Below are 25,207 nucleotides of genomic sequence, written 5' to 3' on the forward strand. Positions count from 1 at the left end.
AGTGCCCCTCATCAATCGTATTCCCAACTACTCTAATAGTTCTCTACTGCTTATATGTATTGGAGGATACATTTAATGCAAGTAGACATCCACAGCCAACCAGCATAAAACATCTAAAAACTAAAAATATTATTTATTTTATTCAGTTGTCCTTTTCCCATAATTGATTTCTGTAAACTGACCATGAGTTTATATAAAATCACGTCTTGCATCTTCTCCCGACTTTCAATAAATTAGAAAGTAAAATATGTTTTTTTTTTTCCTATTTTCCTTTTATACCAAAAACAGGTTAAGATGTTCTTATTCCAAAAATATAATTAATACAAAGATGGAATAGTCCTAGTTTCAGGCTTCCCAGATTCTGTAATTAAATCCTTGTTAAATAAAAAATCGAAATAAAACGCACTCAAACTAGATAAACAGGTTTACATCGTTCACAAGTCTGTGTGTTTGGCATCCGCCAGGTGGGGTTCCTATGCAGGAGAGGAGGAGCATAGACGGATGGAGAGGCACTGTGATGACCATGAATCCCCCACCACCATAAACACAACCACTAGACACTCTGATGAGACAATGCTATTTGGTTACACGTATTGTGCTGCCTTGATAGCTCTTACTAGCGGACCAACCCCTCCTTGAATCGCTCCGCTCGCTTTTGTCATCCTCGTGAACAACAGTGGAGGGAAAACATCATTAAGGTTGGTTTGGTAGGCTTCATTCATCAGGTCTGACGTGTCTGTCAGGGCTGAGGTGTGTGGGGGTTCAATCCAGGATCCAAACATTATGACCTCCGGTTCTGCAGGAACCCCCCCACCCCCTCTCTCCTTCATTCTTTGGCTCCTCCTCCTCCCTTCTTCTGTTGAGTTGTTCTCACATCACGTCGGCCCGTTTGTCACGGACTTTGTTCCTTATCTTAGTCCTGGCCTTGAAGGCAGCGGAGTTGAACAGATGCTGAAACGGAAGAGGGACAAAGGAGTGGAGATGAGAGGCTGTGTCGTAGACGCACTACACCCCCCCCCTACAGCAGCACCCCCCCCCCCCCACCCACCCCCCCCCATCAGAGAACAGTAGGAGGCCTGTTCAGTTAATTCATGTCTTGTATTCACCTTCTCGAAGCGGGAGATCTTGCTGGCCTTGACGGCAGCATCCAGTATGAGGGGGGCTCCCAGGCCAAAGATGTCCCTTAGCAGAGGGTTGAACTGGGGGGTGACAAGAAGATTAGGTCTGGTCCTTATCCAATGCTTTTTAGTCTCATATTAGGAATACTCTTTAGGCATAGGATAGCAGTCTGTTACCCACTGATTCAAAAACAGCACCAAGATTTAGCTAGCTAGCCCCTGGTTATCACAACTGCTTGCTAGCTCTGCTTCCTACCCCGTTAGCAATCTAGCTCTGTTTACAAACCCAACTAGCTAGCTCTGAATGAGATCTGTTCCCCACCAGCCAGCACCCCAACCAGAGGCATGAGACCCAGTGGTGTTAGCCTAGCGTGCTAACCTGGAGGTGGTGTGTGACTCCAGACTCCAGGACCTCTTTGAAGGCGTCGTAGATCCTCCTCCTCATCCAGCTGTCGATGTAGATGCCCTCAATGCCGAACCTGACCTTCTCCTCTGTGAAGTCCTCGCTCTGCAGGAAGGGAGGAAGAGGAGTGCAATGGAGTCATCTGCTGTCCCTCCATCATAAGAGTGGAACTCCACACTGCCTACAGACACCGTGAGTACTTCTAGATCTTCCATTTTGGGTTGCCAGGTTGGTGCAGTGGGAGCATTCCTCACCTCTATGTAGTGAAGCACCTCCCTGAAGATGGAGCGCTGTTTCCTCCGGTCGTTCTTGGCCCGGTGCTTGTTGCCATCCGTCGCCAGCCCCTTCAGGCACTCGCACAGACTCTCACTGTCCTCGTACTCGTAATCCTGTCACACACACACGCGTGTTAAGTCTAATCAAGTACCTAAGTACTTAAGAAACTACCCGGTTGTGTCTGTCCAGACAAGTACCTACCCTGTCTATATCTCTGCCTAGCTCCACCAGCAAGGCGATAGTCTCTCCCACAGCTATCCTGTAGTTGACGTCACTGCTCTCCAGACAGGCCTGCAGCTTAGGGAGATGACTGAGGGAGGAGAGATGGAAGGAAAAAAACTCATGAATGCATATTCTGGGGATTTCCAGTCAGCGGGCCTTTCTTTTGGTGCATTTTCCGACTTGAAAGCTAAAGCTTTTCACTTTTTTCACTCCATTCAATACATCAATTATAGTACTTAACATAATTAATAAAACGGAAGAGAAAAAACCAGACACAAAAAATAACTTTTGCGATTGAAAATTACAACGGACAGACATTCTCCTGATAACGTCCAGCAATCCCCCCACTGTTTGCAGCCCTGGACACTCACAGGTCTTGCAGCACGTTGACGCGGGAGGCGGGGCAGAGGGTGACGAGCAGGGCCCAGGACTGCAGGGCGGCGCTGTGGAGCCCCGGGGCGCCAGGTTTGGGCGTGGGCAGGGTGCCCTCCCTGTTGGGGTATGTCGCCATGAACACGCTCTCCAGGTGACTCAGAGACTTCACCAGGTCCTAGAAGGGGGGCAGGGAGAGGAAGGGGGGGGGGGGGGGGGGGGAGACAGGAGAGCAGGAAAGAGAGAGGGGAGGAGAAAGGCAGTCAGATGTGGTAGCTCACAGATTGTAGATCTTAATGTTGCCCGGACCAGGAAAACTGTTTGTTGGTGAGTGTGGAGGTATGTGTGTGGAGGTGTGTGTGTGTGTCCTCCTCACCTCCCCCTCCTCTGCAGCTGACACATAGCAGCACACTCCCAGAGCTCTGGCACACTGCAAAGAGAAAGGTTTCTTTATCATCAGCAGCGTTAAAATGATAGATGTGCTTTTGATCCGACGGGCCTAAGACCGCTGTGAGGCGGATGTGTCTGGGATGTCTGACTGGTGAAGGGAGGCGGGTGTGGTCGCTCACACTCTGGCGGGCCGTGAAGCTGGCGCAGCCGTCGATCATCAGAGAGCTGAGGATGGGGCGGAGCATCCGGAAGCCCTCCTCCCCTTCGGCGCCGCCCCCCAGCTGGATGCACAGCAGGGCGAAGACGGTGGCGGCCGCCGCCTGCTCCTCTGCCCCGCCTGGGGGAGGACGGAGAGCGGGATGGGGGAGGACGGAGAGGGGGACGGGGGGAGGACGGAGAGGGGGACGGGGGGAGGACGGAGAGGGGGACGGAGAGGGGGACGGGGGGAGGACGGAGAGGGGGACGGGGGGAGGACGGAGAGGGGGACGGAGAGGGGGACGGGGGGAGGACGGAGAGGGGGACGGGGGGAGGACGGGGATGGGGAGAAGGAAGAGGCGTCAAGATGATAAACCAACTGTAAAGACGGACGGCTGTGAGAAATGACTGGTGATGACTTTGACCCTTCGACCGTGCAATACGCATCCAGGTCCATGCATACATACACACAGTACATTCATATACATATAGTACATCCAAGGCTCTGACATCCAGCCTTGCCCAGCCTGACCTTTGCGCAGGCTCCTCTCCAGACAGTCGCTGACGGTGAGGCGTCTCTCCAGCAGGAAGTCGTACAGCACCCTGGAGGAGAAGGCCTGTCTCAGAGACTCCAGCCCTGCCAGGCGGGTCTTAGCACTGGGGAAGGAGAGGAAGAGAGAGAGGGGTTAGAGGGAGAGAGGGGGGTCAGAGAGAGAGGGGGGTCAGAGAGAGAGGGGGGTCAGAGAGAGAGGGGGGTCAGAGAGAGAGGGGGGTCAGAGAGAGAGGGGGGTCAGAGAGAGAGGGGGGTCAGAGAGAGAGGGGGGTCAGAGAGAGAGGGGGGTCAGAGAGAGAGAGGGGTCAGAGAGAGAGGGAGAGAGGGAAGGGGGTGAGAGAGAGAGAGATGGTGGTGGTCAGAAAGAAAGGAGGGTGAGAGAGGGAGGGAGTAGCTGGTCTAAGGATTGGAGCAGCTCTGCTCACCTCTTGTCTGTCAGGTTGTCGATACACTGCTTCAGCTTGTCCTCCGTCTCCTCCTGGGCTGTCTGCTCATCCACGGGCTCCCCTCCTGCACCGCACACGCACACACACACATTGAGATTTCTGCATGGCTAATGTCTCACGCAATGTATATGACTGTATCTGTGTGCGTGGTACCCACCTGTACCCTCCTCCAGTACAGAGGCAGTCTCACTGGTACTGCTGTAATGGCTGAGCACATCGGAGGCCAGGTCATCATCACTAGCACCAGACTCCCCCTTCACCCCATTCCTGCCCCCTGCGAGGGGAGGGGTGGAAACAGAGAGACAGTGAATGAGAGACCAGTGTGTGTAGTGCCAAGGTGACAGAGGTGTGTGTGCGCGCAAAACAGGTGTGTGTGTGTGCTCAGTTAGAAGCTCAGCTGTCGGAGTGTGTCAGTGAAACTATCATAGGACCTTCCCCTTATAGATAGGCTCTACTCTCTCTCTCTCTCTCTCTCTCTCTCACACACACACACAAACTCGACTTAACTAGGAAAGCCCGTAGAACATGCTGCCACCAGCTTACACACCTCAAAATAACACACACGTTGCTTCCCACAGAAGTTGGGGAGAGTTCAATGTATTGATCCCAAAGGAAATTCAAGTATTCAGGCAGTTCTTGGCTAGAGTCTGAACCATCAGTTGACTACAGTTCCCAGGTTGCACTGGGAGGCTGGGACCTCTGGTTCACCCCAGCATGTCCCGGGTGACCTGTCAGAACACACAATGGCGGGGATGGTAGGAAGGCCCATGTGACCAACCAGAGTAATCCTGGCAACAGAAGAAGCCCTGAGCTAGCAGGAACAAAACATCATCCTAGTCTTACCTAGCCCACTAAGCCCCGTCCAGGCTAGGACCCCTTGCCCAGGCCAGGGTCCACTACCCCAGCAGCACCTCACAGAACCCATCAAACCCCAAACGGCCTAGCCTAACAGTCTAGCCCAGCTTGCTGCTGCTCAACCCAGCCCCAACTCTATGTAGCCCAGCCCCGGACGCCCCTCTCCACCTGTCTGAGCCTAGCTCAGCTCTAGGACAGCCAGGGGCCTTGCTGCAGTCTAGCTGCTGCACACATGGCGGTGGCCATTTAGTGGTGCAACATGAGCCCCTCTTGTGAAGGGGTCGGCTGTCAGGCTGACACAAGGGCTCTTCACAGGGAGGGGGCGGGGGTGTGAACACACACCTGGCGACGATGCCACGACCTTCTGGACCCTTATCACATGTTACGTGACTTCTCTGTACTAGCGTTGACCCTGCCAAAGCTAAGTGTGTTTATGTGTGTGCGGGTATGTGTGTGTGAGAGAGAGAGTGTGTGTGTGTGTGTGTGTGTGAGAAAGTGTGTATGTGTGTGTGAGAGAGAGTGAGAGTGTGTGGGTGAGTGTGTGTGTCCTCATGCAGGTCTCACGTGTCAGACTAGTCTTGAAGCCCTGTGGCTGTCACACCCAAGGGAGGGGCTCATATAAGACTGACAAGCTCTCTTCTCAAGGAAAAGGGCCCCGTTGTCATGACTCCTGCTTTGACATTTACATTAGTCATTTAGCAGACGCTTTTATCCAGAGCGACTTACAGTAACTACAGGGACATTTCCCCGAGGCAAGTAGGGTGAAGTGCCTTGCCCAAGGACACAACGTCATTTTTCACGGCCGGGAATCGAACCGGCAACCTTCTGATTAATACCCCGATTCCCTAACCGCTCAAAAATCTGACCCTCCCTGGCATGTGCCATGACATCTCCCTCCAACCAGGACACTGTGTGCTTGCTCTGCAGAGGGACTGGGCCTGCCTGTGGTAAACTAGCTAGGGGGTTGACCAACCATCTAGTTGTCCTGGGTGTTCAAACAGCTGTTCTGGATCGCTTCATGTTGAAGAAAAGAAGAGGGAGAACAATGCCAAAATGTTCTTCAATCCATAACTGACATGCAGCAGTGTGCTAGTATGGCAGGGTGGAGCAAACGTGGTGGAGTTGGTGTTGGGCTGGCTGAGGTTGGAATGAAGCAGGCAGATGTCCTGAACCCAGGAAGGTTAGAGGGTTTGTGGGGGTCAGAGGGGACAAACAAAAAAAAAAAACCTGTAGGGACACATGCATGCGTGTAGCACACTTACACTGACGGCCTTGTTGTAAAGGCAGGGTTCTAGAACAGCTGAGTTACAGAGGTGTGGATGGACAGGAAAACACCGGGAGATGAGGGTGGATGATCAAGCAAGGAGGGATGGGAGTGGATGACATCCAGCCAGCAAGGAGTGGAGGGAGATGGGGGGAGGGCTGGGCTAAGCAGTGGGGATGGGAGTGATGGAGAGGGTGGAGGTGAGGGATAAGCTGGTGAAGGTGAACCTCAATCCGGGGTTACCTTTATAAGACACGGCGGTCTTGGCAGACAGCTGTAGCTGGAGTACCTCCTGTCGAAGAGAGCCTGGGGTGGGGGTGGAGGGAGGGACCATAGGTTGGGGATGGTATGGGGGGAGGCGGCCATGGAGGAAGGATACCATTAAACATTGTACTATTTTTCCAACATGGTTATCTTGACTCCCGCTGTTTAGTCCCCAAAACATGACCAAAGGGGACCCAGGGATGGTGCCATGTCAGTTTCTCTCAGCAGGGTGTTGCAGCCCCGCAGTATCTGAGCTAACCAGTCACACCCTAAACGCTACCACGCAGCACAGATGGCTAATGGTGATGTAGGCCTTCAGCACATCAGCAGGGACCTACAGCATCCTGGCCTTGTGGAGGTTCAGTGGCTGGAATGAATGAATGTGACGCGCGTTTTCTGGTGGGTCAACAGGACACTGTGTCTTTGCATCTCTGCTCCATTGCCCACATTGATTCTGATATGCATTGAGTGTGAGGTACACTCAGTATCAGCACTATTACTAGCTGTGAATCAGATTACAGATGACTGCTTCCTGAGTAAATATGTATGCCGGGAGGTCCTTAACAGAGGTGATATGATAAAGACAGAGGAGTCCTGCTTATCTGCTGAAATGTAACCTTGCATGTGGCACTAAGAAATGGCGTTGGGTTTCGTCAGCTGGGTGTAATGTACTACAGTCCACCGTCCACAGGAGACGTGTAGCGCCCGCACGTGATGTGAACTACCCACGTAAACCCACGAGCGGGGGAGGTATGAAGCACAACGCCATAGCTACGAAGCACATAAACGCACAGTCTACACTTTGATTGTGGTCGCGTTATAGATTACCAAAACTGGCCCTATACAAGTTACAGTATAAGGAGTAATCCTACGTGATTAATGTATAAAGCCGCGTTGTGCCATTTAGCACAAACTAATGACCTCATCATACATGCTCGCTTTCCCTGACTGACATTCCTGCTAAAAATAATACTATGGCCAAGCGTTTTACCTTTCATCAAGCTAGTTATAAATCCGACACCAACCCACTATGGCAGCTTTGAAGCATAAACTAGATGTCAGCTATATGGCCTAAGTTACATGATTGCTACTAGTGACTGCATCAAGTAGCAAGATGAATGGAATCAGTTATAAGTAAACTGTTTCAACATCAGGGCGACCACAACTTGCAAATCAAATGTGTTGCAAAACAGCTGGCTAACCAAAACGAGTAGTTCCAAAAGTGACACTTGTTGGGCAAATCATCTACTGATGTTCCATACCATATGGTTCATGCCAGCTGGCATTCCTGCCATTATTAGCAGTGTAACTTCCAACAAAATTAGTCAATAAGTTTGGGAAGCTAACGTTAGCCTTTTTACAAGCTTTCCCCAAACAATAATACAGTGAAAGCGTACTATTTGTTTACTAAGCTAGCGTTAAATTCAGCTGCTTCTCAGTTTTAACTAGGAGATTGTTAGTCAACAAGTCATGTTAATCTGCTAGACTTACCCTTATTTGAAGCACGTTTTCCTTTCTTACTCCGTGGCATTTTGCCAGTCAGACTGCTTGATCAGTCTTCCACGTCTCGACAGGGGCAATCTATACTGTCGCCCCGTTTTTCAAAGTCTACAATCACCCTCCCAGACTTGACAGGCTAGTTAGCACAAAGATATACTCTGTATTGTGAGACGACGCATTAATACCCCAAAGTCAACCCCCACACTCAAGTGTTTTCAATATAACAGCACCACGTTCCAGGTTTGTCTGCCGTGTCGAAGAGCTGGACCTGGGTTGTCCGGATCAAAGAACGTCAGTTTCTTCAACGTTTTTGATTATATTATCTATGATTGTCCCCGGGTAACCGATATCTAATACCTGGTTGAGAAGGTAAGTATATTTCAAAGTGTTTGGGACGGAGTATCGAGCACGTTGCTGTTGCAAATTCCACCATCTTCTCCTCGGTAACCGCTATCGGACCGGCACGCTCCACCTTCTAGTTGATACAGCGGGGCAGTGTGGATATTGTAGTCCTACAGTGAAATTCCATATGTTTCTTGCGTAACTCTCTACTGAATTAAACTACAATTCCCAAACTCACCAAAAATAATCAGCTGTTTACTTACAGAAAACTTTCTTTGCACTCTAACGCTCTATTTGGTTAACACAATATCGTTCACATTTCAAGTTTTGTCTTACGAGTTGTCTTATACATCTGGACAAATACAAATACAACTCAAAACAATCCGAAGTAGTAACCCCAACACGTTATCCAAACTTTCACATGCCTCAATATTAGAATCTACTATCTTAAACAAATAATAGACCAACGAATGGTCCTGGAAACATTAAAGCTGGTATAGACACGTTTTGCAAAGCTAGCTATTTCAGCTTTCACTCCAAACTATTCAAACCATAATATTCCACCCCCTCCTCCCTTCAAAGCCACTCCCACAAAACACATGAACGAACTGCCGGGAGACTCGAGAAAGTTTTTGAGACAGCAACATATATTTTTTTCACGAATTACCCCATGTCGCATTCACATGTAAGAACACACACAACACTATCAAAATTAAAATAAACATTGCTAACGTTAGAAGCCTATATTGGGTAGCCTAATTTCATAATATAGTTGAACCCTTTCAACTAATGTCTGTTTTCTCTTTCAACTGTGAAATCTGGAACTGGATTTATTGCCTGCTCTTTCTACCCCATTTTTGTGTCTCAAGCTCGGGTGTTAATAATAGCGTACCTCTGCCTAGCTGGTTGAAAACATAGTAACTAGTGATGGGTCGTTCGCGAACGATCTGGCTCTAAGAGCCGGCTCTTGAAGGTGAACGTCGGGAGCTGGCTCGCATATCTGAAGAGCCGACTCTATTTTTAATAGATTAATACAGCCTATAAAAACTAAATGATTATGAAATAATTAATTTTAATTGTATTTAAAATAATTGACTGATTCAAAGAACAACAAAAAAATACTTGTAGGCTTAAAGGCGCACACGATCATCCTCACATTCTGTTCCTGTCAATCCTGCATGAGGGAGGGCCGAGCCAACTCACACACAGTCAGAGAGTAGTCAAAACTCGGAGGAGAGCCATGACAAATCAATGCATTTTTAAAGATATGTGGTTACGGTCGAGTATGATTTCATTTAATAATTTAATTCAAATTGTTTTCACACCTATCATAGTCAAATTCATAGTTAAAACATGTATTTTTTAAAGAGCCGTTGGAGAGCCAAAAGAGCCGGCTCTTTTTAGTGAGCTGAGCCATACGAGCCGGCTCACGAAAAAGAGCCGGAATGCCCATCACTAATAGTAACGCGTATTGAGTGCAGGGGTAGAGTGCGCGCAGGTCGGTAGACAGACAGGTAGCCCGTTTAATCATTAATGTAGGAACGGTCTTAATGATTTGTCGTGTTTATTTCAGTCCTGCGACGCCCACACATGTAGGATGGATTTCACACCGTCAAACCTTTATATGTAGCTTAGTTCTATCAAGATATTAAGTTTATTTCGGCAAATATGACAAAAAGTGCTTATCAACAACATTGTCATCTTTAAACGTTAAATCATTTATTTTACCTAGGCTATACACTTCAATAATGTAAACTAAACCGCATAGATCATACATCGGTTGTATTAGCCTATCTCTGTAGACAAAACAACGATACACTGCGGTTGAATATAGATTAATGAAAGCTTTCTAAAATACAATGATATTGTATAGTCCAAATTAATATTTCAATACATCAAATTTAATTTAAATTAAAAACATGAAAACAAATATTTTCAGTAGTACATGGAAACAAATTAGGCTATTGCAGTATCTACTTCCTTTAAGCATATAACAAGAAACTTTTGTAAGTAAAGTGTATAAGGAAATGATAAGTCTTATGGATAGTTGGACCCTTAATACTTCATAATACTGCAATAACATTTCTCAAAAAATATGAGAAGAGTGGCCAGGTAGTGATGGGAAAACTATTGTAGTACCGCAAGCTGTAATTACAAGGACTATTCAAAATATCAAAAGGGCCATTTGGAATAATCTGGAACTGTGTTTGGTCTTGCTGATACAAACATACACCTTTGAAAATTAGTCATTAGTAAACGTATATGACACACAAACCATTGTGTGTCACTTCAACTTCAAAATTCAAGTTTAGATTCATGATCATATCAGAAAGATAACAAACAGTAAAAAAAGGTTGAGTCTGTGATATGTCATGTGTCCAGTGCGATCTGCTGGTCTACAAGTTCTGCATGAACCTCAGAGACAAAACCAGTAAGAAATCCACATTTTACAGAGAGTGGGAGGATGTTACCTTGTTTGATTAACCTGGAGTTGGACTGGAACATTCTGCCAACTCAGGTTCTATGGAGGGCATTGCACTCCCTCCGGTGGTTTAAGGTGTAATACTCACCCTGAACATGAGATGGGAGCATTTACTCACAGAAGAGAGACCCTGATCAGAGACAGTGTGCTTAAACACATCCATTCCTAATACAGTTAGATTGGTCACAGACAACTATTAATGGCACAAACAGGCAGCACAGCCAGTCAGCCAGTCAGTCAGTCAGTACGATAGACAGACAGCACGATGAACAGACAGCATAGCCTATTGGCCAGTGTAGTAGTTGGTGGGCACAAATGGCATCTTGCTGATGATGGCGTCAACAGCTTTCTTCCTGACTTCCACCTTCACCGGTGTTCCGTTCTTACTGTACGCTGCCTCCACGTAACCCATGGCAACATTCTTTTTCAGGCAGGGGGAGGGGCAGCCGCTGGTGACCTCACCTGAGAGACAAGACAGGATTTGATCTTATTCACATCCCATTCACACTCAGTTACCATCATCCATAGACTTCAGTGTGCTACTAGGTTTAATATAAGGTGTAAAATAAAGATATAATTGACTTGATAAACTAGTGTCCAACTTACTCATTATAGGAGGAGAGATTTGTCTAGGACTGTAATGCTGTTAAAACTGTACACTTCTAGTCAATGATTATCTGCTGCTCTTACTATATTTACACTTGAATAATTCATACAAATAGTTCATTTAGGAAGTTTAGCTGATAATCAAGGATCAGAAGTACACTGTTTAACAGTATTTTAGTGATTAGAACTGATAGCATTATCTCAACAACAATATTCCATCATTCTTATGATAGGAAAATGCAACAAAAGTACACTATCAGTAAGTGGAGTCTACAAGACAGTGCTGTAACAACATCTAAAATATAACATGCAGAAAAAGGTTTAGTAAAACTAAATGTATTAAGTTGAACTAATAAGTAATTAGTCCAGTTGGACTATATGCACTTTTATCCACCACTTTGAATAAAAGCATCTGCAATTTTTTTTATTGCTAAATATGCATGTGTCTGCAGTGTGGGCAGTCTTACATCACTTCATGGTCATTCTTATACTATCTACAGCAAGTAGCTATAGGTTAGACTGACCTATGACCTTTCCTTCTGGGCTTAGGATGGGGGTGTGGCCTCTGACAGGTGGGCCGGTGGACACCAGCCCCACCCTCTTCCTGGCGGTCTTGGCCTTAATTTGGGGCACGATGATGTCAGCGCCGGGGAAATCCCTTGCCTGGCGACGCCTTTTTCCTACACAGGCCAATCAGACACACAACGTAAACAAACATCGTCAGGTGACACCATGGTAACACACAGTCAGCATTGGAACAACAGCTAACAGATAGATTAGAGAATGATAGCTGGGTTTGACACTTAAGCCCCCAATAGGCTGGGCTAGAGGCACATTGTTAGGCTCCAAGGTAAACTTTTTTGGCTCACACTAGATTGGGTTAGGGGTCGGTGTTTACTAGACTGGGTTGAGAGGTCAGAGGTTAGGAAGTAGGCTCCAGGGTCATCACCTATGGTCCATACTAGGGTGCCCTCCACTGGAGTTGTGTTCTCATCAATGTCGTTGCCGTAGAGACAGAGGCCCGCCTCCAGCCTCAGACTGTCGCGTGCGCCCAGCCCGGCCAGCTTGACCTCGCTGTTGGCCAGCAGACGTTCCGTCAGGGCGACCACGCTGGACGTCGGAACAGAGATCTGGGGAGGAAAGTGGCCACTGAGATAGGCAGCAAAGGTAAAGAGAAAATGAAGAAACACGAGAAAGAAGGACAGAGGGAAAGAGAGATGGATAGACTGCCCCACCTCCACCCCATCCTCTCCAGTGTAGCCACAGCGGGTGACCCTGCAGCCCGGGATGCCAAACACCGTGGCCAGCGTGGAGGTCATGAAGGTCAGCTTGCTGAGGTCATCTGACAGGCCCTCTTGGAGCACCTGGGCCGTGGAAGGGCCTATAAACACACACACGCACGTACACACACACACACAGCCTTAGAAATCAGGAGACACTGACTCATTCCCTGAGTGAGGAGAACATCTGGAGCCTTGCCTTGCACAGCAATCAGAGACTCCTCCAAGAACTCCAGATCCACATCATGACCTGCTGCTTTGAATTCCGCCAGCTTGGCCTGCAACGCCACACACACAATATCATACATGGCAAGACAACACACATGGGACCTGCACTGTTTGGTCATGTCGGCCTCTGATCCCTGACCTTCATGTTGGCGGAGTCTTTATCAGCACAGCCGGCGTTGGACACCACATAGAGGTAGCCCTGGTCCGTCTTAGTGACAATGAGGTCATCCATGATTCCACCCTGCTCATTGGTGAAGAGCGTCAGTGTGCCCTTGGGATATGGAGAGAGAGAGAAAAACATCAACCGTGTGTGTGAGCATGTGTGTGTGTGTGAGAGAGAGAGTATACTCCTGTACCGACAGGGTGGTAGTTTGAACCTAAAGCTTCTGAGGTGTTTTCTTTTGACCCAAATACACCTGACATTGTTTGTCGACAGAGATCAAAGAGAGATGGATGTCTTAGCAGGCTGCCCATATGACTTATGTATGAAAAGATTTACGTCAGAACTACCAGTCACTGTCTGCACACATTAGGAACCATGGGTGCAGGCGCAGTCTCCTTCTATGTGGTAGCCTGGTACATAAGATGACTGTGAGAGTCCTTCATATTACAGATATGCCCAAGACAAGAGACAGGTGGTGAAATATAGCTCCATCTCAGTTGTCAGAGGCAGCGTGGACATTGTGTTCTGTCCTCCTTAGTGTCTGTAACTTATCAAATCCACGAGAAACCTTTGAATTCCTTATGAATAAAAAGGGACATGTGAATTCAAATAAATATAAGAATCTAAAATGGTTCTTCTCACCTGGTTGTCCTTCAGCTCAGCAACATCTCCTACAATCAGGGACTCCATGAACTTCACCCTGTCCCTCCCATGGACTTTGGTCTGGCAAGGACACATAGTGGGAGGATCAGTTAGAACACACACACACACACACACACACACACAAATGCACACACAGAGAGACACCCAGACACACACACCTACCTGTAGCATGTGGCTGACATCAAATATAGAGCAGTGTTGCCTTGTGTGCATATGAGACACAATGTGGCTGTCCTTGTACTGCACAGGCATACTCCAGCCTGCAAACTCCACCATCTTGCCTCCCTGCTGGCGGTGGTAGTCAAACAGAGCTGTCTTCCTCATGGATGCCTGCCCAGACATGGTTGTATAGAGACAGGGTTTAGATACACAGAAATGGTCTTATATGACCCAAGGCTTATACACAGACATAGTGCTATATGGTTTATACACAGACATCGTCCTATACAACCCATGGATCATACACATACATGGTCCCATATAAACATGGTTTAAACACAGACATGGTTGTGTACAGATATGATTCACACACACACAGACATGATCCTATTAAGCCTTTATATACAGTATGACCCATGGTTCAACCAAATATATAAAAGGTTAATGCAATTATTTCCTGTGACAAATATCCAGTGTTTCATCACAGCAACTACTGCACCCTGACTAAGAGTGAATAGGGTTCGTGAGAATCTATCGATTCTGGACTTCAGAAGTGTATAATATTCTACTCTATGATGGAGACCTTTGGCCGTCAAACCAGACGCCACTGGGTCTTATCAGCGAGCAGTGCACCCTGGGATGTTGGAGGTCGTCAGAAGTCAGTCCAAAGTCATCAGGCTACTAAAGCAGTCTAGTAGAGACACAATCTCTACTGGGATGTTAGCAGGGGACATTAAGGCCTCCTTTACCCCCTTACTCAATTGATACATCAATCACTGTCAGTACAAACTTAGCTGCAACAGTAGACCTAATCACATCTTGTCATGAACACTGTTGAACACATGAACATGAACATGTTGACACGTGTCATAAACACATGAACGGTGTCCTTCAGTGCCGAGAAAGGCGCCTTGGAAAATAAAATGTATTATTATTATTATTACTGTGTGATTCCAACACTTCAATTTTCATCCCTCAAACACTTTATCAGAAGAGCCTTTAGCACTCAATAGGAGTGTGGCTATTCTATTCTTGCCTCTTTCAGATGAACAAACATGAATGTTCTGTGAAGAAAATGATGTCCAGTTGTCTACACTTTGGTGTTAGGGTGTTAGGTTAACCCCCTGGTATAGAGAAAGGGACTCTATCATATAATGTACAAGGCTCCATTCACATAATGGGAGTGTTCATTCATTTAGAACGGGACTGAGCCTCAACTCCCCTGACAGAAGAAGTCACTCTCGTGGTTCTAATAAAATCATCAACTGAAGCCAGCCAAGCGACTGCTAGGGGCTGCGGGGCTGGGACAGATGCACCGAATTTGCTTTGCATGAGTGAACGTGACACAAATGAAATTATTATGGAAACTGTGTCCTCTATCATTTTCCTGTACAACAACAATTATGTTGCTTAAAACTATGGTTGTGCTTTGCCGTGAATAAAATGATACCTACAATAGTCCACCGGATTCCGCCCCATATTGGAAGAAAGATGCTGTATAAAGCAGTCACATTCCTGGTTGGGTTGTGTGCATAGTGTGTGCATCAGAGATTGCCATAGCAGGTTGAAAAAAAATCTAACTACACAAAGTCGGTACCCACCTCTGAAGTTGAAGCATGTCTCTGCAACTGCTTTCCTGCTGTTTCGGATCCAGCGCTGGGCAAACACTGTCTCGATGCCCGTACACCAAACCCGACCCGTCCGCCACATAGTAACCTAGACCACATGACTTCTTGTTTTCCTGACCAAAGACTCACTATTCACTCAAAACCTTAATGTCGCCAAATCTTTGGACTCCGCACTCTTTCAAGAATTCTGCTTTCTGTGCAAAACAGCGACCGTGACCACTGCGAGGTCTGTCGGGAAATGTAGTCTACCAAGAATGAATCCATTCTTCAGAATGATAGTAAACATTCCAGGGAATGATCCTCGCTGATGCATGAGGCTCGCGTCCTTTATTTACATTTACATTTATTCATTTAGCAGACGCTTTTATCCAAAGCGACTTCCAAGAGAGAGCTTTACAACGTGCATAGGTCACTGATCATAACAACAAGATAGCCACAAAACTCCACTGCAGATTGGTATGAATAATATGAATAATAGTATTTAGTATAGAGAGAATAAAATATAGTCTTAACTTCCTACATGACATATGACATATAGAATATGAACATGTTTTGATCCCCAAACAGTAAGTGGAGTGTTGATGGGATGGGCTTGTCTTGGATGATTGAATCATGCCAGGCCCATGTAGCAGCTATTAATAGACCTGGTCCCAGGGTTTATTTTGGGTCTGGGGGTCTGGGAGAGGAGTAGGGCAGGGCGCTGGCTGGCTGGTTGAGTAGGGTCTGACAAACATTGAAAAACAGAGACAGAAATTGTGACTGTAGCTGCTTCGGTTGGACTACTGGAGAGGACGGGGAACTTAAATGTCTTGTTTATAACTGTGGATTGTTCCAGTGGACTAAAACTCTGCTCCACCTGTTTTGTGGGAGCTTCTCTAAGTTTGGGGAATCTAACCTGGACCGTTCAGAAAAGTTTGGAAATCGCTGTGGAGTCTTTGTTGGGCTTTGAACTCGTTTGCCATCGAGACCTGCTGTCAACTTCAACTCAGCCCAGGGTGCATGGTAGCATAACTAACCTTGTCCTGGATTTGAGCGCAGAAGACTGTGTGAGGACGCACAGACACATACATGACCTCTATACTCTGCAGTGTGCTTCTTGTTACCTGAAGGTAAGGCTCCAGGTGCCATTGTTTCTGTCTGTGTGTGTGTGACCGTGTTTTTAACAGTGTGTGTGAGGCGAGGAGACAAAATGTATCTAACAGAACTGCTCCTGGTGTACAGTCCAACCTCCAGCAGTTAGTAACCGTTTCAGTCAATCAACAATAGCCTAGTTCTTGTGACGCCTACGATGACAGATACACACAGTTCTACCTCGGAGGGGTGGTCTTTTTTTCACACGCCTTATCTCTCTTTTCTCTGTCTCTCTCCCTCCATCCCTCTCTTCCCAGTCATGTCCCAGCCTGCTTCGTCCCCTGCCACTCCAGCGTTTGTGAGGATCAGTGACCGGGACCTGACTGAGATCGAGCTACATTCCGTAGAGTCTATAAATGACCTGCACCGCACACACCCAGAACAATACCACAACCACAAAGGTTAGCTACACTTTCATGGTCCGAACAATACCGCAACCCCAATGGTTGGCTCCCCTCAACGCACCCAGAACACCACCACAGTCACAAAGCTGGGCTTCACACACACCAAGACCAATACCACAGCCACAACCATGGGTTCTAGTTGAAGAGGATGTCCCTGAGTTAGGGGGGTGATGCCACTAAAGTCTCTCTCTTTCTGTCTTATTGTTGATTTGTCCGCCCATCCGCCCATCTGTCCCCACAGGCATCAGGAGGCCTCCTCCCCTTCAGATCCCCTCCTCCAATGGGATCGTCTGCCTACCGAACTCAGCGTCTGCTAATCCAAAGCGAGGGTGGGGGAGGCTAGTGGACAAGTTGATGCCCAGCTCCTTCCGGTCTGGGCTGGCTTGTGCCGTCATCCTCTTCCTGCTGCTCACACTCATCCTTATCTTCTACTTCCTGGGTGAGAGACTAGACCCTGCTGAACGTACCGCTCCAAATACAGCTGATATCTCGTACAACTCATATTACTGCTGATAGTTACTAACTGTTTGTATTGCTGATGCAATACAGTGCAGCTCAAAGTACTGCGGATAGTACTGATGGTAGTATTGATGATAGTACTGATGGTAGTATTGTTGATAGTACTGCTGATAATACTGATGGTAGTATTGTTGATAGTATTGTTGATAGTACTGATGGTAGTATTGTTGATAATACTGATGGTAGTATTGTTGATAGTATTGTTGATAGTACTGATGGTAGTATTGTTGATAGTACCGATGGTAGTATTGTTGATGGTACTGATGGTAGTATTGTTGATAGTACTGATGTTAGTATTGTTGATAGTACTGATGGTAGTATTGTTGATGGTACTGATGGCAGTGCTGCTGGTAGAAGGGCTGAGAGCGAGGAGAAGGAGGAGATGGATTAGGAGTGTTTGGTCTAAATGGTTTAAATCTGTTACTCCTCCAGTCCAGCAGGGCGCCTCTCTCCGGATGCTGACTGAGGCTGTGCGAGAGAGGCAGGGCGTGGCTATGGAGATCTCCCAGCTCATCCAGGAACTGCAGGCACTGAGACATAACCTGACCGCCATGACGACCATGAGGCCATGAAGATCACTGAGGGGCAAAACAAACCAAACCCCCTTATCCCACCAAAGAAATCCCCCAGCTCACTGCTCTGGCCCTCCAGCCTGATGAGGCCCTGCACTAGGGGACAGGCTGTCCACAGATCTAAAACAAACGCCACTATCTCTAGCCTGGGTGGAATGTGTTACAAAGACAAGCAGGGAGGAGACAGGATGAGATCTCAGTGAGCTTGCAGCGTGGTGCTTTACACTTTACTGAACTTGAATGCATCTCTCAGTAGTAACTTTCTTGATCCCAGAAAACGATTCATAGAATTGTTGAAGCGTATTTCTGTAGTGAATATGTCAACACACTTTGTTATGTAAGCATGTGAGGAAAATAGAGATTTTGAGTTGATGACAACACTGCCAATTTAAAGATTTATGAATTCCACTTTTGTTTTGGTCTGAGTCATCCTATCACAAAATAGGGTACATGTACACTGAATAAAACAATAGCTTTCAGGTAGTTGAGGAGCTTTAATGACAGTATTGCTTACTGTCTAGATGTCATCACACTGTGTTTCATCAATCAAGACATTGTCATTAGCTGGTGTTTGACGCTGTCTTCATCTGGCATGTGTCACCTGTCCAGCCCTGGTAACACTGGCACAGGAAGTGGTCGTAGACGTCACTCAGGTTGTGGGAGGGGTCAGGGGTCAGGGTGGGATCTGAGGTTGTAGATGGGATCATGTGATCGGAGAGAGGGTCGCGGCGGGCACAGCGACCGTTGCCATGGCAGCGCCGGTGACTGCAGAGTATGACATCGTTCCTCAGGGTCTGGATGTAGCGTCCAAGGACAGAGCCCAAGTAGTCCCTCAGGAGCTCACACTGATGCTGGGGACACAGAGACACACACACACACACACACACACATGCACACATAAAATATTTAACCTGAACAACAAAGCCTTACTTATGTTTCTATCCACTTCTGTGGATCTAACCTTTGAACGGGCAAACTTGATCTCTCCCCATAGGACCACCCCTGCTGCACCCAGCGCTGCACTCTCTCCCAGGGTGTGCTCCAAGTCTGTCTGTTGACACACACACACGCACGCACACCCGAGGTGAGAGGATTCAGTCTAATTAGAGGCCTGTTATAAATGACTTCCTCCAGCCTGGTTCAGTTGTATGTCTGATCCTAAACTTTGATAGAGCAGCGATTGGCCCAGTCAGCCCCTTACTGTACCTGATTAAGGAAGGTGAGTGTGTGTACAAAAGCCAGTCTAGCGTAGGGCAGCACCGGGGGAGGCCGGGTGGCACTGCCGTGCTGAGACGCCACCCTGGAGGCCTCCAGCAGGCGGTGACGGACCATGAGGGCAGCGTCCGGGGAGCCTGCCACCCGGCTGGGCAGGTAGATGCTGGGGTAGAGGGCCGTGGACTGGGCCCACAGCCATGCCAGCTGGTCGTTCCTGCGCCTGGTTCTGGGGTGGCAGTGGCCGGTGTAGACGTGGGTATGGTTGCCCCCTAGCCTTGGTTCTGGTCCAGTCGTGGGGGGGTCGTTGAAGCAGGAAGGGAAGCCGTAGTAACCCCAGAGCCCCCCCGGTTGCAGACCCACCCCCAGCCTCAGAGTCTCCCACATTAGCTTCCTGGCACCCCTCTCAAACTCCTTCCTGGCCAGCGATGTCACTTCCTGCTGCGACAGCTCTGGGTGGCTCCTCCTCACTAGATTCTTGGACAGCTGTCGGTAGGCCATCTTAGAGCCAAAGTCCCTGGCCCACAGGGGGCGCCACGCCTCCCAGTCAAGCACAGCCAGGCCCCTGAACCCAGGCCGGAGCAGAGAGGAGAGCTGGGCCCTGGCCCGGGACAGGTGGGCCTTCAGGTCAGCCCTCTGGGGGACTCCCCCGTGGACCCTGCGCCCGTCCCGGCTGAGGTAGGGGTAGAGGCCCAGGCGGTTTTTGTAGAACAGGCTCACGGTCTGGCCCTGGAAACTCTGCTGCCGGTTGGCCAGGATGCCCAGGGAGGGGAGGGGTAAGTGGACGCCGTGATGGCTGTGGCACCTGGCGGTGGGCATGTTCCACACCACGGTGAAGGGCGTGTCTGAGAACAGCGTGTCTGAGAACAGGGGGCTGGCCGCCGCCACAGGGGGCGGGGTCAAGGAGACCCAGGGAGGGAGGATGATGAGGAGGCGACACAGCAACATGGCTGCTCACCGGCCAGGGCTTTGTTCTTCCTGAGGAGGACACACACACACCTGTTACATAAAAAAACGGTCAAAAAAAAAATAGTTCCAGTAACAAGTCAAATTATTTATCATCATATCAGCAGGAACACAAAACACAACCCTTGATTCGTTTGAACATCATTTTTAATTCCAGCAGCAATGATTGACAAGTGAGGGAAAGGAGGTGGACTCATTATTTTGGACACTAAAGCTGCTGCCACACGGAACCAAGAATAACATGACACAGAGGGGAGTAGATGACACTGTTAATGAAAGAGGGTGAACAGGAAGACTAGCATTAGGCACAAGCTCACAGGAAGACTGACATAATCCCCGAGCTGTGAGACTGTGAGAGATTGCAGGTCTACACAAATAAAGGCACGTTTGAATTCAGTTGTAGCGCGTGTCGTCAGCTACAGTACGGTCGATAAGGTTTATCGAGTTCAAGTCTAGCCATCGGGAAGGCTAACGACAGACGAGCCACCAGAAAGAGAGCAACACTGTCGTTCTCCTGTTCTACTCGTCCGTCTCCCCCTCCTCTTCGCCTCCTCTGTCAGTCTCTCTGTCCGCATGTCCACGCTCCATGACCTGCACCCCACTGGATCAGTCTCCACTGTGTGTGTGTGTGTCCAGTGTCAGATGTCCTTGTGCATCCAGAAGATGGGCATTCCTTTAGCGTCTCTGTAGGGGGTTTCCTCCAGGGTCTGGACCACCTGTTGCCTTGGCAACCGGGGAGGAGGAGGAGGAGGGGGGACGTATGGAGGAGGGGGAGTTGGAAGGCCAACGGGAGGCGGAGGAGGGAGAGGTGGAGGCGGAGCTGAGAGTGGCGGCGGAGGCAGAGGAGGAACAGCAGGTGGAGGTGGGGGAGGTGGACCAGAAGGAGGGGGAGGAGGTGGAGGGAGTTGACCAAAAGGAGGAGGGGGAGGTGGAGTGTGGGTACCAGCAGGAGGTGGCAGAGGGGGAAATGTACCCGAGTCGGTCACGAGCGTTCCAGGTTTCAGGTCCTGGTTCCCCTCCCCCTGGCTGTGCGTCTCACCCCCTACCCCTCTGGACAATCTCTGCAGAACCTCCATGGAAACGAAGCTGGTCATGGCGCCTGCGTTCTGCACCGGGGCTGACAGGCGGTAACCCAGGTGGGCGTAGAAGTGCTGCTTGTCGTGCGTGGTCAGACACAGGCGCTTGAACCCAAGACCCCGGGCGTACACCTCCGTCTCCTCCATCAGCGTCCGGCCGTAGCCCCTCCCACGCTCCGCCTTTGACACCACCACTGACTCCACAAAGAGGCTGTCGCTGCGTCCGACCACGCGGGAGATCCGGGCGTGGCCCACCAGCGCCTCGCCCCCCCGGACCAGCACTAGACAGACGGGGAAACCCGGGCAGGACTTCCGGAGGGCGTGGAGGCGGGCGGAGCGACTCCTCTGCCACTCGGCGTTCACCAGGTCGGCGCACGCCACGAGCAGGTCCGGGCGTTGGTGGAGGGGGATGGCCCTGACCCTAGAACCCTCCTCATCCTCACACCTGGGGGTTGGCCCCGGAGAGAGAGAGAGAGAGAGAGAGAGAGAGAGAGAGAGAGAGAGAGAGAGAGAGAGAGAGAGGAGGGGGGCAGAGAGGAAGGGAGATGAGAGGAGACGTGGAGGTGGGGACAGAAGAGGACAGTAGAGGACGGGGGGAGCGGGAGGTGAGGAGGACAAGAGGAGTGGACAGTCAGAACACTAGGAGCCCTCCTTCCATGCCTGTGTGTATATGAGTGGGATGGATGTTGTCCAGTCATGCAGGATATTAATAACCCTCCACAAAGTGATGTCAGATGACACACATCATCAAAGCCAGGGCAAAAGTACATGTATAATCTCACCCCGTTCTCCTTGTAACTGACTCTCTGTAAAACCATGCCAAGAGTGGGGAGCTACAACATGGCACACACACACCCACACACACACATGGTCAAGGGATTGATTGAGGAAGGTTCCCCATTTCAAGACATGCCGTAAACATTTCAACAGAGCTAGGGCCAGTCTTTACAGACTACACTCTGATATCCCTGTCTCCAGTTCTCTGCTCCTAGAAATAGCCCAGCCACGAGCCCACATGTCTACACTGATGGAGACTGCTGTGTCAGGGTATGTAGACCCCCCACCCTACACACACAGTGTCAGTGTGTCAGCAACTGTTCCCTAGACCTACTCCTCACAAGTTAAATCAAATGCTAAGTTTTCCAGCTACACCATGGTCTGTCACGGCCTTCTTTCATCAAGTTCACTCAGAGTTCAATTCGCCTGCAACTAGCCTCAGAAAACATACTCTTGGGCCTAGTGGTGACGTATATTCGTGATGTAGTCTGGCTCCTTCATGATTTACGTTGAAGAGAAACACGACTTCCTCTGGTGTACCTGGCTAACATTTTCTATGCAGTCATACGTGGTTTTCCTAATACACCATCTCTACGTTTCATATAATGACGACGCGTCACAATTCTAAGTTATATCAACTTGTTTGGCCCATACTCGGTATAACACATATTCTTAACATGAACTGATGACCCGTTTCTTCACAAGGATCTTTCTGGACACGGGTCCTAGAGAGTTTGCGTGTCCTTTCTAAAGGGTGAGCAAGACGAGCCATGTGCTGAGTCCTCACAGCCACTCTCTCACATCCAGGAATAGGGAAGTAGGTCGTTACTCAAGTGTGATTTTTTTGAGAATTATTTCTTCAGCACATCACACCAAAACCACAGCATAGCGCTAGGGACGGATCTCAGAGGAACTCAGGGTTGCTCCACCGAAGGCCGTATCGTCTCATCTTATGGGTTCCGCCTGCAGTCGGTTTTTCTTTGCGAGAACTTTCTGAGAAAAGGAACGCGTTCCCATTGCCGACCGAGACCATGTTGCCTAGGCTACAGCGCTGAGACAGGAGTAGGAGGCTACACAATGCTGGAAAAGCTTCCGTACACATCCCTGATCCCTTCCTGTCCGGAAGCAGAGACAGTCATCATTATCTGACTAGTCATTCCTGTGTCACACAGGTTACAGCTTCCACAGTCCGCACCCTGGTGGAGTCGTTCACCAACGCAAACCTTCTTGTGTCTGTGCTGGTACTGGTGAAACTACAGTGGCTAGGTTACGCATGAATCTCACCCAAGCAGCATGAGTGTCAGAGCTGAGACATACAGTTTAACAACGCTTGCATCGGTTAGGTCCACATCGCCTGAGAGACAGACGAGGCGAGAGAAGGTGCAGAATGAAGCTACAATGATCACGTCTGGAGATGGACACAGATCTCCAGATGGCACAGATATCTGTTTCTCAAGGTGAGAAAAAGGTTAAACCGCAGCAGGGTTACAGGCTTACCTGATAGAGATGGAGAGCAGCACAGGGTTATGAAGGGCGCAAAGACTGACTGACAGAAAACGTGCAATAGGCATTTCTAACAGGACACAGGAAATAGTGCAACCAACAGATAGACAACCATTACTTAGGACAGTCCATCAACCACAGACACACACACCAACACACACAGAAAGTGTAAATATTGAGTCCTTAGGAGAAACTCAATTTTTCTGTAAGTGAACTGTTTAAGGTTGCTGACATGACACTGTAGCACAGTTGTGTGAATGTTAACTTGTAGATCTTAAATCACACGTGTTGTGTTTCTATTCTTGGAAATACAATATGTCTCAATAGACTTATCCCCATTGCCAGTTCTTCTCATCACAACCTGTTTGGAAACTAATAACAGTGTCCAGTGTGTGTTTTATCAAACATGTTCTGTATGTATGTAGCCTACGTTGAGTTCTGCATGTTCAATCCAGAGGAGCAGGACATATCCAATATGCCTGCACGTTTACTCGTTACAAATGGCAAATTCACATGGAAATGAAATGTCTTGTTAATAATGGTTAGGTACACAAGTATTTAAATGAGATGTCTGTATCACCATATAAGGCTTATACATTGACAGCATTGTACACGTCATGTCACAAAGTATCCGTTTCAAGTGTACCATAGTTAATCAGTGCTAACTAGTGATGGGCATTCCGGCTCTTTTTCGTGAGCCGGCTCGTATGGCTCAGCTCACTAAAAAGAGCCGGCTCTTTTGGCTCTCCAACGGCTCTTTAAAAAATACATGTTTTAACTATGAATTTGACTATGATAGGGGTGAAAACTATTTTAATTAAATTATTAAATGAAATCATACTCGACCGTAACCACATATCTTTAAAAATGCATTGATTTGTCATGGCTCTCCTCCGAGTTTTGACTACTCTCTGACTGTGTGTGAGTTGGCTCGGCCCTCCCTCATGCAGGATTGACAGGAACAGAATGTGAGGATGATCGTGTGCGCCTTTAAGCCTACAAGTATTGTTTTGTTGTTCTTTGAATCAGTCAATTATTTTAAATACAATTAAAATTAATTATTTCATAATCATTTAGTTTTTATAGGCTGTATTAATCTATTAAAAATAGAGTCGGCTCTTCAGATATGCGAGCCAGGTCCCGACGTTCACCTTCAAGAGCCGGCTCTTAAAGCCAGATCGTTCGCGAACGACCCATCACTAGTGCTAACACGGTATGACCAGAGTAAGGCTTGGTGTATGGTGTTTGATCGATCGATTTTATCACGGTATGATCTTAGGGGGGTAGGAGTGACAGACTGTTCAGAAAGTTACAAAGTTAACCAAGCGCCATCGTCTGAAGACAAACGATATCGTTTTCTGGTAGTAGGCTACTGTCTCACAACCGTACACAAGTAGCCTATCTGTAACCGTTTAATTATATGTGGACAGCATTCAAACATTTCTACCAAAGCTGTACGTACATGTTCAGTTTTTCAACCTTCTCCCAGAGACAGGAACTCTTTGGTTGTGGGACTGTACGGCATGTCCGCTGATCCCGAATCGGTTTTAGACGCTATGGTTCTATGCGTTGCATGTTGTGGCTTCGACGGATCTACGGTTTGCATAAACTCGTAGGAAAGTGCTCTCGTGTACTCAA

At 48.3% G+C, this 25,207-nt stretch overlaps 5 protein-coding genes across 6 annotated transcripts; 1 reads left to right on the forward strand and 4 right to left on the reverse strand.

Moving 5' to 3' along the window:
• Positions 1-123: 123 nt before the first annotated feature.
• On the reverse strand, positions 124-8,627 carry ifrd2 (interferon-related developmental regulator 2). 2 transcript variants are annotated; one of them, XM_062458356.1, is made up of 13 exons: positions 7,850-8,627; positions 6,338-6,400; positions 4,133-4,249; positions 3,955-4,039; positions 3,509-3,633; positions 2,961-3,118; positions 2,768-2,821; positions 2,391-2,569; positions 1,999-2,107; positions 1,776-1,910; positions 1,498-1,626; positions 1,107-1,199; positions 124-951 (listed from the first exon to the last, which is right to left on the reverse strand). In XM_062458356.1, the coding sequence occupies exons 1-13, from the start codon at positions 7,887-7,889 to the stop codon at positions 871-873; spliced, it is 1,368 nt and encodes a 455-aa protein (XP_062314340.1). In that variant the 5' UTR covers positions 7,890-8,627; the 3' UTR covers positions 124-870. The 2 variants fall into 2 exon arrangements, with proteins under 2 accessions (XP_062314340.1, XP_062314341.1); XM_062458357.1 differs by lacking the exon at positions 6,338-6,400 and having other exon boundaries at positions 7,850-8,623.
• Positions 8,628-9,833: 1,206 nt separating this feature from the next.
• On the reverse strand, positions 9,834-15,633 carry amt (aminomethyltransferase). The gene is made up of 9 exons (XM_062458364.1): positions 15,383-15,633; positions 13,785-13,952; positions 13,602-13,682; positions 12,936-13,067; positions 12,768-12,846; positions 12,524-12,669; positions 12,238-12,418; positions 11,813-11,968; positions 9,834-11,144 (listed from the first exon to the last, which is right to left on the reverse strand). Exons 1-9 carry the CDS (start codon positions 15,506-15,508, stop codon positions 10,966-10,968), a joined length of 1,248 nt encoding a protein of 415 aa, XP_062314348.1. The 5' UTR covers positions 15,509-15,633; the 3' UTR covers positions 9,834-10,965.
• Positions 15,634-16,086: 453 nt separating this feature from the next.
• Positions 16,087-18,511, forward strand: si:dkey-20d21.12 (uncharacterized protein LOC556245 homolog). Its single transcript, XM_062458363.1, has 4 exons — positions 16,087-16,518; positions 16,798-16,941; positions 17,186-17,383; positions 17,896-18,511. The coding sequence occupies exons 2-4, from the start codon at positions 16,800-16,802 to the stop codon at positions 18,033-18,035; spliced, it is 480 nt and encodes a 159-aa protein (XP_062314347.1). The 5' UTR covers positions 16,087-16,518; positions 16,798-16,799; the 3' UTR covers positions 18,036-18,511.
• hyal3 (hyaluronidase 3) lies at positions 18,489-25,138 on the reverse strand. The gene is made up of 4 exons (XM_062458358.1): positions 25,032-25,138; positions 19,242-20,225; positions 18,997-19,086; positions 18,489-18,886 (listed from the first exon to the last, which is right to left on the reverse strand). The coding sequence occupies exons 2-4, from the start codon at positions 20,193-20,195 to the stop codon at positions 18,596-18,598; spliced, it is 1,335 nt and encodes a 444-aa protein (XP_062314342.1). The 5' UTR covers positions 20,196-20,225; positions 25,032-25,138; the 3' UTR covers positions 18,489-18,595.
• On the reverse strand, positions 20,852-22,617 carry LOC134019528 (N-alpha-acetyltransferase 80). Its single transcript, XM_062460489.1, has 3 exons — positions 22,607-22,617; positions 21,187-21,734; positions 20,852-21,033 (listed from the first exon to the last, which is right to left on the reverse strand). Exons 1-3 carry the CDS (start codon positions 22,615-22,617, stop codon positions 20,852-20,854), a joined length of 741 nt encoding a protein of 246 aa, XP_062316473.1.
• Positions 25,139-25,207: the final 69 nt, after the last annotated feature.

Source organism: Osmerus eperlanus, chromosome 4, assembly GCF_963692335.1.
Source record: "Osmerus eperlanus chromosome 4, fOsmEpe2.1, whole genome shotgun sequence".
NCBI classification, from domain to species: Eukaryota; Metazoa; Chordata; class Actinopteri; order Osmeriformes; family Osmeridae; genus Osmerus; species Osmerus eperlanus.